At 38.4% G+C, this 14,057-nt stretch overlaps 1 protein-coding gene across 12 annotated transcripts in view; it reads right to left on the reverse strand.

Moving 5' to 3' along the window:
• mical3b (microtubule associated monooxygenase, calponin and LIM domain containing 3b) overlaps window positions 1-14,057 on the reverse strand; it is a 37,091-nt gene that overhangs the window by 2,919 nt on the left and 20,115 nt on the right. For 3 of the 12 annotated variants that reach the window (XM_046872962.1, XM_046872954.1, XM_046872955.1), the window contains 13 exons: window positions 12,816-12,922; window positions 11,456-11,733; window positions 11,115-11,317; window positions 10,238-10,315; window positions 7,513-8,868; window positions 7,331-7,401; window positions 7,038-7,127; window positions 6,529-6,579; window positions 6,396-6,428; window positions 6,189-6,296; window positions 4,785-4,878; window positions 943-1,008; window positions 72-164 (listed from right to left, as the gene is read on the reverse strand). In XM_046872962.1, the coding sequence (XP_046728918.1) occupies window positions 72-164; window positions 943-1,008; window positions 4,785-4,878; window positions 6,189-6,296; window positions 6,396-6,428; window positions 6,529-6,579; window positions 7,038-7,127; window positions 7,331-7,401; window positions 7,513-8,868; window positions 10,238-10,315; window positions 11,115-11,317; window positions 11,456-11,733; window positions 12,816-12,922 (2,628 nt within the window). Of the gene's footprint in view, window positions 1-71; window positions 165-942; window positions 1,009-4,498; window positions 4,550-4,784; window positions 4,879-6,188; window positions 6,429-6,528; window positions 6,580-7,037; window positions 7,128-7,330; window positions 7,402-7,512; window positions 8,869-10,237; window positions 10,316-11,114; window positions 11,318-11,455; window positions 11,734-12,815; window positions 12,923-14,057 lie in introns of all 12 variants that reach the window. The other 9 variants (XM_046872956.1, XM_046872958.1, XM_046872961.1 and 6 more) reach the window with 9 other exon arrangements.

Here is a 14,057-nt window from a genome sequence, read left to right on the forward strand (position 1 = left end):
GTCTGGAACAAACAAAAAAGAAAAAGAAACTGAGGAAAAATGACAATAAGAAGGAAGAGAACAAGACGCACTTAGCTGGCGGAGTGGGGGTTCGTGGACTACGTAAAGGAAAAAGACTGTACAGACGTAAAAAGAGTGGTCATGCTCCGTGCCTTTGGCTCTAGCTAAGTACAACAATCGACCAAAAAATAGAGGAAAGAGAAAGAAAAGAAGTCTTTAGTAGAAGAAAAGGATAAACATCCACAATGGTTAAAAGGCCACTAAACTGCTGTTGTGTATGATTTTGTATATATTTAAAAACCAAAACTGTAAAATAATGCTCAGATTACACCATCATATGTCCTCAAACCAATAGCTAGTTATCTTTAAGCTAATGTGAGGTAAATAGCTAAATTTAAGGCCGTAGATTTCAAATAAAACTAATAATAAAAATAATACACATCACAAACTTTACAATTCTGATAGCAATCTACGCAAATAAGTAATTTAATAAATACACAATCCCTAACAAAAGCATGTGCTTCATCTAGCTAGCTGCCATTAGCAAGCTAGCCAACGTTGTTTGCTAGCTAAAATATTTTCTAAAATCATTTATTTGCAGTGCGCAATAGTAGTAATAATAGGCTGCAATTTAAAACCACAAAATTACTTGTCTAATGTCACTACACACAATTTGGTGCAGTTTGCACACCATAAATTCTTTATAAATGTGTATTCACTGGTCTCTAAAGACTTCCAGCTACCACGAAGCAGACCAGAGCAAAGCAACACACTTTATAAATATTACTTTGCTAAATTATCACATATTTAAACAAGAAAGACATCGTATCAGCCCATAATTCTATATCCAACAGCTTGAATTATGGACTAAATAAGAACTTCAGGTGGAACCTGTGCTAGATTGTTTTGCCTACATATTTGGAAGGACAGAGGTTTAGTTACCTTCTTGGGAACAACAAGGACAGAGGGAGATGGGTCTCCTACGAGGGGAACCGCAAAAGGGCTCAACTAGTGCCACAATGAGACAGAAAAAGAGAAAGACAGAAAAGAGACAGAGCAGACGTTTCAAGGACATCAGATGTAGCACATGGTAGAATAAGAGGAGAATATGATGAAGTGAAATGACGAGATGAAAATAGGCTCGGACACAGCTGACTGACCTGCTGAGAAAGCCATTTTAACCTCTAGATATGAGTAAAACAGACCCTTTTAGCCTTAAAACTACAAGGTCACATTGTACATTTACCTTCCTGAAAATAATTTGCATAACCCTGCATTCAGACCAGTAACATGTGCGCAAGAATTCAATGCAAATTCTCAACTCTAATCAAAATCAGGTAGGACACAATAGTATGGATAAATCCTATGGCACTTGATCCGACTTTTCTCCGATTCCCAACAAACTTTTCACTTCCAAGTCCCCGTTATTTCTTATGTCCTATTTGACACAGAAAGAAACTCATACAAGTCGTATCCTCTCATATACAGCCTCATATACAGTGTCTGATTTCACATAGAACTTTGGTTTTCTCCCAATAAGTTAATATGCTGCCCATTATGATAATGCTGTAAAGAAATGTGAAAAGAAAGAAGCTTTTAATAAATATTTTCAATGTACGTGATTTAATAAAATAAAATTAAGTGATCCGTGACGAGAGGTGGGAAGTAACAAAGTACAAATACTTCGTTACTGTGATTTTTCTGGTATCAGTACTTTACTTCACTATTTATTTTTTACAGACACTACTTTATTTTTACTTTTACTAATTTCTTTTTACACAAATATTTGTACTTTTTTCTTCTTACATTTTTAAACCAGGCTCGTTACTTTAGTTTTTATCAATTTGGTGAAATGTCAATATTTTTTCTTCTCATTGCACCATTTTCAGACCATCAGCCTATTTCTTGTCATTGCATGTTTTTTTTCTATCTACCACTGGTTTATCATTACCTGAATCTCACACACCACAGACATAGACTAGTTTACTAAGCTAACAATGAGCAAATCAGACGGCAACAAGAAGTCTGGGGTTAACGTGGATGAGACAGAGGGAGTCAGTGATGTAACATGACTGAGAACAGAAACATTCCTGATCACATGATCATCATCATCGTTTCTCTGATCGTGTACTATATGGTGGACTTTCAGCCTGGATACATTCATTGGGTAACAAAATTAGAAATTTGTTTTGTATTAATATATTGATTAAAGCTGTCTAAATTAAGCGTTAATAACATGTTAACGCAAATTCATTCTAACGGCACTAATTTTATTAACTCGTGATAATTTTTGTTAATAATATAAATAAATAAATTTTAAAGAGGCAAAATTGTAATTTTCTTTTCATGATGCCTATCTTTTTTCAGATATATACTGTATATATATATATATATATATATATATATATATATATATATATATATATATATATATATATATAAAAAAAAAACACTCCACCGAAAAATACAATTTAATCAGTAAACATTCGTTTCACTGATGCGGCAAATCTGCTTTTGTAAAATTAAGAAAAGAGACCAGGGGCGCTCTCTGCCGTCCTTGTCATCTCTCTTCACAGACACATATATAAAACAACCTGAATCTTAGTGAATATTTGCCTCATAGACATAATAAACATTGAAAAAAATAAAGTCAGTACATAAACTTTTACCAGAGTATTTTAAAACAGGAGTATCTGTACTTTTACTTTAGTGAAGGATGTGTGTACTTTTGCCACCTCTGTCTGTGACCGACACATGAGCATCTTGGAGGCAGGGATTTAAATATTCAACAATGTCTGAGAGATTGTGTAAAGGTATATTGTGTTATCATTTAAATCTGTAAGTTCCTTTTTCTTATTGTTTTTTTTGGTGCATTGATGTTGTGCTGTACTTAATTCAATTAGATTTGTAATGCAAATTCTGTTGCTTTTCCAATGTATTGAGGAATTTTGTGAGGAAACTCACGAAAGGACTCGACTATCAGTCTATACTATAAGTAAGGAAGACTTGACAATTCTTTTTCGACGACTTAAATCCTTAGTCGAGGACACCCCTAGACTCTGATCAGTGGATGTATCTAGCCAACCAGTTCTGCTACTTGCCAGCAATGCTACAAAGCCTAGCACGTACAATAAATGAAACACCTAAATTTCTCACTGATTTGTGTAATACTTTATTGTCTTTTACTGAAGATAGCTTTAAAATCATTTACCAGAATTTCCGGACTATTAAGCGCACCCATATATAAGCCTCACCCACTAAATTTGACAAAGATTTTTATTTTAAACATAAATAAGCCGCACCTGTCTATAAGCAATGTCTACATTGAAACTAATAAACTTTACACAGGCTTTAACGAAAGACAGTGTCTGTTACACGGTGTAACGGGTGAAATATGTTGCGCTTCCTTTAAGAGCGGTATTTTGAGAATAGCCTGCCGCCGCATTTTTTCCGGTATTACTGCATGTGTGCACACCAAGGATTATGTCCTTATTATTTTCTGATGCTCATTTCTGTTTCTTTGACTAACCTGTAACGCTGTTGCCAAGAATAATAAAAAGCACGAGTTTTGGAAACCTGTCTGTGCTTATATGATTTCTGTTCCAACTGGAGTTAGCGAGCTCTCCCTTCACCCAGACTCAACGCGCTACAACGGCTTGTATCTAAACAGTAGCCTACCAAGAAAGTCATTGTTCACTGTCTTCCTCCTTCCTTTCACAACTATTTCTCTCTGGAGTTTATCTTTTGGCATCGTCATGCGTTTAAAAAAAAGTTTTTTCTCCCGATGCCGTGCAGCTCAGAACACAGGTGAGGGCGTTGCTTCCGCTCGAAATTTCATTGGTCTAATGGTAGGGGTTCAGTTTTTGGCTTGAAGTGTGAAACCGGGAAAACCCAGGAAAAATTCATAAATAAGCCGCTTCGTTGTTTAAGCCACGGGGTTCAAAATGTGGGAAAAAAGTAGCAGCTTATAGTCGGTACATACGGTACATACGGTACATTTTGCCTATTCAGGAGAACTAAAAAAAAAAAAAAAAAAAGAAAAAAACAGCCCACGTCTACCAGCAACAACATTATTGGTCACTACACGCCTACAAGACACACGTGACAGGAAAGATGATGTGAAAGTATGGCAACGGTCTAAGAATGACAGAATGATGATGAAAGATGGCATGTGTCCACAAACTCACACACACACACACACACACACACACACACACACACACACACACAAGCAATCCGACACCATTTCAAAACTTATTTAGGATTGAAAGCTAGCAAAAGAGAGTTAATCGTTGTTAGCCATTTTAGCCATCAGCCATTCTAAAAAGGAGAAGATGATTTTGAGAAATCCAAACACACAAAGCGAATGAAGAAAAGGCCTATTTTGAAAGCCTGGCCTATACAGATTCTTTAGCACAAAACATTTCTCTGTAAGAAGGAAATCATTCATGGCTTGTTGGCATTGTTAGCCTGGTCCTGATTACGGTAAGCTACATACCACCCAGGTGTATGTCCAGTACGTCTGAGGCACTAGAGTCCTCCCAGTAGTCTACAACAAGGACATACTAGTGAGCAAAGAACAACTTAGGTCTATTCCTGACACTTAATATTTTAATAAACAGCAATGCTGATAAATGTTTCAGACGTTTGATGAAGGAATATGTTCATGTATTGAATGCACACACACACACACACACACACACACACACACACACACACACACACACACACACACACAATTAAGTAATATTATGAAGAGACAGAGAACAGAAGACTGACGATACCAGCTTCTCCTCTGAGAGCCTTCTCCACAGCAATGCCCTTCTCCTCTAACTGCTTCTGCTTCATTTCCACCTGCTCCAACTGCCGCTGGATTATCTATGAAAACAAACACACATACACTGCAGCCTGAAAAATGACACACGATACAATCAGATAATCATTCTAATTATCAGAGGAGAGTCATTGATTTACAGCTTCGAAAACATCTGATACATTTTGTACGCTCATTTTTGTAGACTTTTCTGGCTGCAGCCTGTAGGATCTTGCAGGTTGCAATTTCAGTGCTTCAGTGAAAAAACCTTTTAATACTGAGATATAATAACTTGATATATTGACCAGATAACAGAGCATAATCTTGTCTTCACTGTAGATTTGCTTGAAGCCAGATAATGGTGGAGATTAAACAATGATTTGTTTGCCAACATTCTAAGTGGAAAAGGTTTTTGGTTGTACATCTGACATGGCAATCAAATTACCTAGTTGGTTTTTGGCCACGATACCGGAGTAGCAGGGCTACTCTACATGTAACTTGGTAAATGTAGTCATCAGGCTTCAGCATGTTACACTACAGTGGTAGTAGTAGCTTAGTGGTTAAAGCAGTGGACTGGAGTTTAAATCCCAGCCTCAACAAGCTCCCAATCCTGGGCCTCTGAGTTGGGCCCTTAACCACTCCGCTGCTCCGTTGTATGCATGAGACAAACGTAAGTCGCTCTGGATAAGGGCTTCTGTCAAATGCCGTAAATGTACAGAGAAATATATACATACTAAATAGATTTCTTGTTGTTGTTTACATGAGTGGAAATCCATTTTCAAAATTTTAATTTAATACCAATACATGTTTTATTACAACATACCAGGTTACCATAATAAATCCAAATAATAAAAAAAAAGGGAGGCCATATTTTCTTTGTCCAATATTTAGTCACTCTGTTTCACTGATCCGCTTTAACGATTTGGTTTGTCTGCATTGTACCAGCTCAGGCCCTGAACAGTACCTAACTAACAAAGTAATAAATAACATCTAAATATACTACTGTGATCATATTTAAAACTAAATACAAATAAACATTTTTACGCTGGATGCCCTTCCCAACGCAACCCTCCCTATTTATCTGGGCTTGGGACCGGCACTAAGAGTGCACTGGCTTGTGCAACCCTAATGGCTGGGGTTGGTTCACTGACCGGGAATTGAACCCTGGCCACATCCCAACCACTAGACCACCAAACTAAATACAAATAAAATGGAATTTTATCTATTCAGACTGCAGAACATTTGTTTGTAGGGTCTACGATGGGGTGTAAAGTAAAAAAAAACAAAAACTGAATTCTGCAAGCTTCTTGGCAGTCTGGCCTAATAGACATATAGTCATATAGAATATCAAAAAAACTCTAAAACGCACACAGACCTGTGCACGATGAAGTCTTTTCAGCTCCTCCTGCTTGGCCTGCCTGCGTGCAGCTCTTTGTACTCTGCGGGTAAGCTTGGCGTCAAGCTCATCCTGGGTTCCTGCTTTCTGAAACAGTGTAGAAGATAAGCTTATACTCGAGGGGTCAGGGAACACCACCCTCACCCCTACCATCTCAGTGAAACATGATGATTTTGGGGTCTCCACCTTGTCTAATCCCTGCGACTTCATGCTCCGTTTCTATTGGGTAACAGAATCAAGAAGCAGACTGAATGCTACTTGGTCAGATAGCAGAAGTTAAAACGTGGGCAGGCTGCGTGAAAGTGAATGTTGGCTCTACCTTAATAGCGTATGCTCTCTTGAATGCCAATGCATGTGGTACGTAAACAGACTTGGGAGAGAAAGAAAGCGGAAACTTAATTAGTTATAGTGGAAGCAAACAAACTTGCATAGTACTCCCAACAGGACAGCTCATAGTGCTAGAAGCTAACTAGCAACAATACATATTAAGGGGAAGTATTTGAAAATCTACTCTAAAAAAGTTTTGGAGGGTAGCAGTTTTTAGGGGGGAAAGATATTTTTCTAGAAACTAAACCCTCAGAATGAAAAGAGGTACTTGGAACTTTCCTTGAAAGAAAAACCCCTTCTATGATTCTATACAAAACCTTTATGATCACTTGAAACAAACTAAAGGTCATTTGAGGATTCTACTTTCCAACACAGGCATTTAAGAGACTACAACTTTACAACACATACACACCTACTACATGAAAAGTCTATGCAGCATGTTCCTCTAAAAACCAAACATCAACAACACTGACGATGGGCTGAAACAGTTGTACTTTATACCTTATCTTGCTCCTCGAATTCATTCTCTTCCTCTTTGATTGTTTCTTTAAGAACATCTGACCTGATGAGGTCAGACACCTCCTGACTCAGCTAAAAAACATGGTCACATGGCAGTTCACCCCTGGTGTAATATTCTCATTCTTTTTATCCTTTGTCACCAGACTGAATGAACTTATGCAAGAGACAAATATAAAGTGCTACAAATTATCTTTATATTGAACAAGTGTCCAGAGAGGATGGAAAAGCAGTGCAAGGGAGTAAAGTCTAGAGAAAGGAAATAGTTTTGTTCCTACCTGAACTCTAAGTGGAGATATGTCTAACATAACACTGCAGCACACGTCTGTTTGTTCAGAGTAGCTCAGGTCTGTTAACGAGAAATGTTGACAAATGTATTATTTACCACTCCCTTCTATTCATTTTCTATTCTTTCTCTGATGCCATGCGGAAACTAGAAAGCGGCCCTTTTGGTTTTTACCTGATGTTCTGCGAACGGCAGGCATTCTCTTCCTGTTTTCCAGGCTGACATTGTTCGGTAAAGTCCTGGAACGTCCTTCAGCCTCTTTTCTTTTTTTCTCTTTCTTATACCCTGAGAAAACACTCTTCCACAAGGATTTGTGTTTTCCCATTTCCTGCTGTGTTCCCCCTGAGAGGTTGCTATTTTTTTGGTTCTTTCTTGGCAAGAACAGTGAGCTCCGCTTCTTTACCTTCTCCTCCTCCTCTAGTGTCTCAATCTCTGACCTCTCTTGGCAGGCTTTAGGCCCAGCAACTTGTAAGGGGTCTGTTAGTTTCCTCTGCCCCTCCGGTGTAGTCTTGTCCTTCGCAAAGTTTTTGCTTCGCATGCTAGCTGCGTGAGCTTCTGTGACACTGGCGTAATGGGGCATCGCAGGATGAGGATGCAATTCATCTGCCTCTCCTGCATATAAGACCTCCACCTCTGCGAGAGGTAAACTCTGAGCACTATTTAGGCGAGATTTTAGTCTGTCACGCTCTACAAGCTCTTTTCGAATAGGGACAGTACAGGAACTCAACAACTGTTTCTTGTTTAGAATTGGATCTGAGTGATTTAAATCAAGTTCCTGTCTGGCTACTGGAGGACTCCTAGAAAGAAGTGAAAATCTTAACTCTGGGTCTGAAAATCTTTGGATTCCACTGGTCTTGGAGGGCAAGGAGGCAGTGGTCAAGTCGATTCCCTTCGCTACCTGACCCTCCAAAGTGAGTCCAAGCCTATGGACCAATGAAATACGCTGTACAACCTCTACCCTTTCCACTACCTCTAGGTCATTTCCCTCCTTCATAGACACAATCCTTGCTTCGGGAAAGAGAAAGCTGCCATATTTGGATGTACCTTGGAAATGTGTGTTTTCATTTTGTAGGTCAGCTGTTGAAGGGGTCTGATTACTGTTAGTGTCAGAACTCTGAGTTATTGTACCTGAGGTTTGGTTGATTGAGTCACTCTCACAGGGAGTGTGTAAAGGCAAATTGGAATTAGATGTTATGTATGCAGAGGTGTCAAAAGGATCTCCAGTGTCTGAGGATTGGGTGTCAGGATCACAGGTCTCAGGCACCACAGATTGCCCCAAACTCTTCCTGATTTCGGCACTTTTTTGCCAAAATTCTTCAATGACCCCAGATCTTTTGGCTGTTGGGTCCTCTGGTGTCACAAGAGGGTTGCATGTGGGTGTATAGGTGTGTGTAGGGTCTACCATCAGTGTGTGTTGGGTTTGCAAGTCTAACGAGGGCGGTTGCTCCAGGGGCTCAGAGCTAGTAGATTCAGTCTTTCTGTCTGAAAGAGGTTTTAGCTCTGGGTCATCGATGAGTTCCTGACCAGACTCTGGGAAAAGTGAAAAGTGATTATGTTGAGAGTTTGACTAATATCAGGAATCTTTTAATAGAAGAAGCATCAACATGCCACATTGCAATTTGGAAGCAGACTAAAATAAAGCATGGATGTAAACTCAAGCAACAAGGATTTCTTTTGAAGGTCAAAGGTGAAAAACGTTTTAACCTTGAAACTTTAAATATAACAAAAGCATTAAGGGGGCAAAAATGGTTTATTATGATCAGTGGTGGACATTAATGGGGTACATTTCATTTGTTACTGTACTTTTTAAGAAGCTTTTTCACGTATCTGCACTTTACTGAAGTATTAACATTTAAGGAGACTTTAACTTCACTACATTTTAAAGTCAAATATCTTTTTAATCAACTACATTTTGCGAAATCAGTCGTTCCTTTTTTATTTATGAGTGGATGAAAACTTAACTGGTCAAACAGCAATCCACCAATCAGGGTAAAGTGAGCGCTCTGTTTTGAACTTGCTTTGATTGGCTCTTGATGGTTTTTACTGATCACCAACATACAGTTCAGCATCAGTTTAACAGCAAGCAGGACATTTTGAGAGGAATAAATGATGGAAGAAACTCCTGACTTTAACTTGTTACATCACCTGTGGCCTTATTTGCACAATGTTTTTTGTAGTAGTTAAAAAGAAGGTTTTGGGCTCATGATCATTTCAATCGATATCAATTAGTGTTTGACTCATTAATATCATTCTACTAATAGATTGGTGTGTTAAGATACTTTTTACATAAACTAAGCAAAAGTATTGTGACAAAAATAATAATAGGAACATTATAGCCATAATAAATCGTAGTACTTCGGATACTTTTGTACAATTAAATACTTTTGTACTTTTACTCAAGTGAAAGTTTAAAGAAAGCACATTTACTTTCATTGGAGTCATATTTTACCTACTGTATCTCTACTTTACCTCAAGTAAAAGTTTTGTGTACTCCGTATTGATTATGATTAATACAATTTTGAATTTTATTTTTGAGAAATTAATCAATTAGGCCAGTATTAATCAATTCTGTAGATTCTGCTTTCGGCTGTTGGTAATGAAAAAGTCAAGGAAGCCGCAAAATAATCAAAATCATAAACATTGTTCCAGATATGCACAAAATCTCTCAATAGCATATCCCAAAACAATATTTAAAATATTACTAACCAGAAAAAAAAATAAATAAATACTGCACTATCGGGCAACTCATACCACAAGATGCAGTGTGGGCACATGACCATGCATAGCATCACCAAATGCTGAGTAATGGGTTTTAAGTGAAATTAGTAATAATAATAATTAAAAAAAAAAGACAGAACTGAAAAGGTAGGTGGTCCATCACATCAGGGAGCAATGCTACCTTTAATTCCACCTGGTTCCTCTTCCTTTAGCCACACCCCTAAATGCAACTCTTTATCCCAAGGGCAGTATTCACCCTCTATTTATACACATAACACACACAATTCAATAAGAAACACATAAATTATTAAAGAAACACGCAAGGAACATGCAATTCAAAAGTCCCCACATAAAAACTTGAGAATTACAAAAGAATTAGAAATGAGAGAGAGAGTAAATACATGTAAGTTAAAGTCTTCATAAAGCATTATACACATTAATGATACCACAATGCTGTGTTAATGAACAGCGGCAGTGACAACAATGACAGGTGTAATAGAAACTGATAGAACAATTGACATATCTATTAAGAATCAACAAAGATATGTTTCCAGTGCTGACACTAGAAACATATCTTTGTTGATTCTTAATAGATATGTTAAATGTTCTATTAGTAATTCCAGATTGCATTATAGATTGTTTTCCTCTAATAACATGCCACTTAGTGTTGTATTCCTTATTTACTTACTTGAAAAGGTATTATAGTTTATGGTAATGCTTATGATGCATTATAAGTGGTGTTTATATAACATTATATTTCTTCTGATTATGCTATGATTGTCTGATAAATTGTGACTTGGGTTTTTCAAAGGAAAGGAATTAGTGTTATAACTAGTAATCTAAAACTACTACATATAATGTATTATATTACCAATTAGTCATGCATAATGTAAAAAAATATCTATAAAATGCAATGTGTTTTCATAAATAATTACAACAACGGGTATATGGCCCTGCCTATAACATGTTAGGGAAGTTTCCATGGTTCTTAGGTCCTACATTGGAAGCACTGTTTCAAATTTCTCAGAAATTCAACATAAAGGTGCAAAACCTCCTACCATCACTTGACTCCCCTTCGTCCTCTTCTCCTTCTGAAACGCATTCTTGTTCTTCAGCCTCCTTCTCATGCTTTCCTTTCTCTTCTTCCTTATTTTGCTCTGTTTCACTATCTAACTCCTTCTCTCCATCTGCCCAGGCCTGTGGCTCCACCCCCCTCCTCCACAGCTCCTCCCCTTCTTCCTCCAGCTCTGATTCTGAACTACTGCCAGGAGGGGAAAAAAGGAGGGAGAGAACATTGCAACATTACAAACGCTTGGGAAATGTTAACAAGGCCATGTTCGTGGGTGTAAATGTATGCAAGACAGCTGGAATGTGTTTCGAGTGTGGGTGTGTGTAATACCTGGACTGCTCTTCACTCCCTTTCTCTTGCAGGCTCAGGCTGAGGTTGTGCTGAGCTAGCGTCTCCTCAGGCACTTCCAGCAGAGGGCTGTCCTCCTCCTGTAAACACGGCCTGCAGTTTTCCAGTGCGATGCGCTCTGGGGTCCCACACAGCCGCTTAGCAAGTCCACTCAGAACGTCAGGAGGAGTGGTGGAGGAGACGATTTCAGGGGGAGGGACTACTTCTGCTGATCCAGAGGAGGAAAGTGACCGAGGAGTGGGAGGGGGAGCAGAAGATGCCTGTACACAGGGACAGAATGTGTGAGACACTAAAAAACCACACACAGATGACCATAAATAGAGAATGTGTTGTGGTACGATGCAGCATGCAGTCCAGGCAGGGCATAGGGATTATAACAACAGGATATGAACTGTGTATTTTCTAATTCATTTTAGAAGAATTCTTTACTTTCAAAAAAAGACAGACAGATAGATAGTTAGTTAGTAGATGTGGACTTCAGACTTTCATTTAACAGTTTGAAAAATAGCTTTAATCTGCTGTACTGGATGGATGGATGGATGGATGGATGGATGGATGGATGGATGGATGGATGAATAGATGGATGGATGGATGGATGGATGGATGGATGGATGGATGGATGGATGGATGGATGGATGGATGGATGGATGGATGGATGGATGGATGGATGGATGGATGGATAGATAGATAGATAGATAGATAGATAGATTTTTATTATTATTATTATTTCGGCAAAAATTATGTACCCTACACACATCCATACACCCACATGCAACCCTATTGTGACACCAGAGGACCCAACAGCCAAAAGATCTGGGGTCATTAAAGAATATTGGCAAAAGAGTGCCATAATCAGGAAGAGTTTGGAGCAATCTGTGGTGCCTGAGACCTGTGATCCTGACACCCAATCCTTCATTATGTATTTGTCAATAAAAAGCCAGTTTATACTGCATTACACATGCTTATCTAACTCCACAATGTCCTGACATCACTCATACTGCAAAAACCCAACAAAGACAGAAGCTAATAGGAAGGAAAAGATCTTAGCACCAGCTCAAGCATCTCATGAGACTCTATAAAGGATTGCATGAATTATAAACTTTGCATCAATGAAGTGAATCAAAGAAACCAGTGTGCCTTATTTCAGTTCTTCTTCAAATTTCATTTGTTCTCCTTACCCTGGAAATCACCTGGTTTAATCAGGCGTCTCTAAGAAATCATGCATTTAGAAAAGACTGTAGATAATAAAAATAAATAAATAAATTATTAAGACAAATGACCAAATGTACTCTGTTACCAAATGCCACATCCTTCAGGACTGGTGTGAGAGACGTGCGAGTACCTGCAGTACCTGTGTAGAGTGAGGAGCCACCGTGACCGGAGCTGGTCTCTTCCTTGGAGCCATTCCTGCCTGCCTGTATCCGTAGTGCTGCTTGCAATAAAACTTCCCTGCACGGACACGAAAAAGATTTAAAGCAAGAAATTAAAGATGAACAGATAAAAGAAGAACAGATAAAAGAAACTTGGATTTATATTGCGTTTGTATTGCTAAAACCGCCTCTTTTTTTTTTTAATGATTCGAGTCATGTGACCGAGAAGAATCCATCGAATTGGAGGAAGAGTCGTGTGATGTTTTGAGTTCGCATTTTCAAAAAAGAAATCAAACTAAACTTTTCGCCAAAGGCTCTGCATCTGCTAATATGTGAATATGGGAGAGTGTGTGTGTGTGTGTGTGTGTGTGTGTGTGTGTGTGTGTGTGTGTGTATAGCTTGTGGCCAACAATACACCCCCTGTGCTCTCGAGCACATCAGACCTTATGACTGCTGAACAGAAACAACGGCACAATTTAGATGAAAGGGACAATGCTGCCCTCCTCTTCACACATCACTACTAACAGAAAAACTAGCATAATGTTGCGAGTATATACAATTTTTCAGGGACCAGCTTGGATATACTGCCATAGTGTAACGTGTGATCAGGAAACTGAGGTTCAGAAACACTCATTAGTCTCCATAATGAGATAAAGGTAAAAACTTATCGAGGTAACACTATGCATCAGAGCAGTAATGAAGGATAGAAAGGGGAGCAAAACACAGACACATGGCAATTTACACAAAAAGCACATGTAATGAGCGCACAGCTGGTCACACTCTGAACTGTGCCACATGCTGAGAAGGACAATCTAAATCTTCAAAAGTCTCCAAAATGGTGTAGTGTATGAGAAGTTTCTCATCATTGGGTCCGGCAGTGTGTCCTCAAAGCTACAGAATCAGGACAAACAGACTGAACACCATCTCTCACTGGTGAATCATGTAGGCTACAACACTTTGCTAACAGTGATATGATTAAGCAAAATAAATGACAGTGATTTCAGTAATCTTGCTTCTAGATGGTTTAAACAATGTGACTGGACTTGCAATACACTCCGCTGTTAATATGTGTAAAAAACACACTTTTATACTGTACTGTATTGTATATGGAAATTTTTCATATGATGCTATCACAACACTTTAATGAGCACATGTCTCTATCCATGTGTCTCGCTGCGGTTATTTGATGAACTGTCTGTATGTGAATGGCGTTA

Source organism: Silurus meridionalis, chromosome 18 (genome assembly GCF_014805685.1).
Source record: "Silurus meridionalis isolate SWU-2019-XX chromosome 18, ASM1480568v1, whole genome shotgun sequence".
In the NCBI taxonomy this organism is placed as follows: Eukaryota; Metazoa; Chordata; class Actinopteri; order Siluriformes; family Siluridae; genus Silurus; species Silurus meridionalis.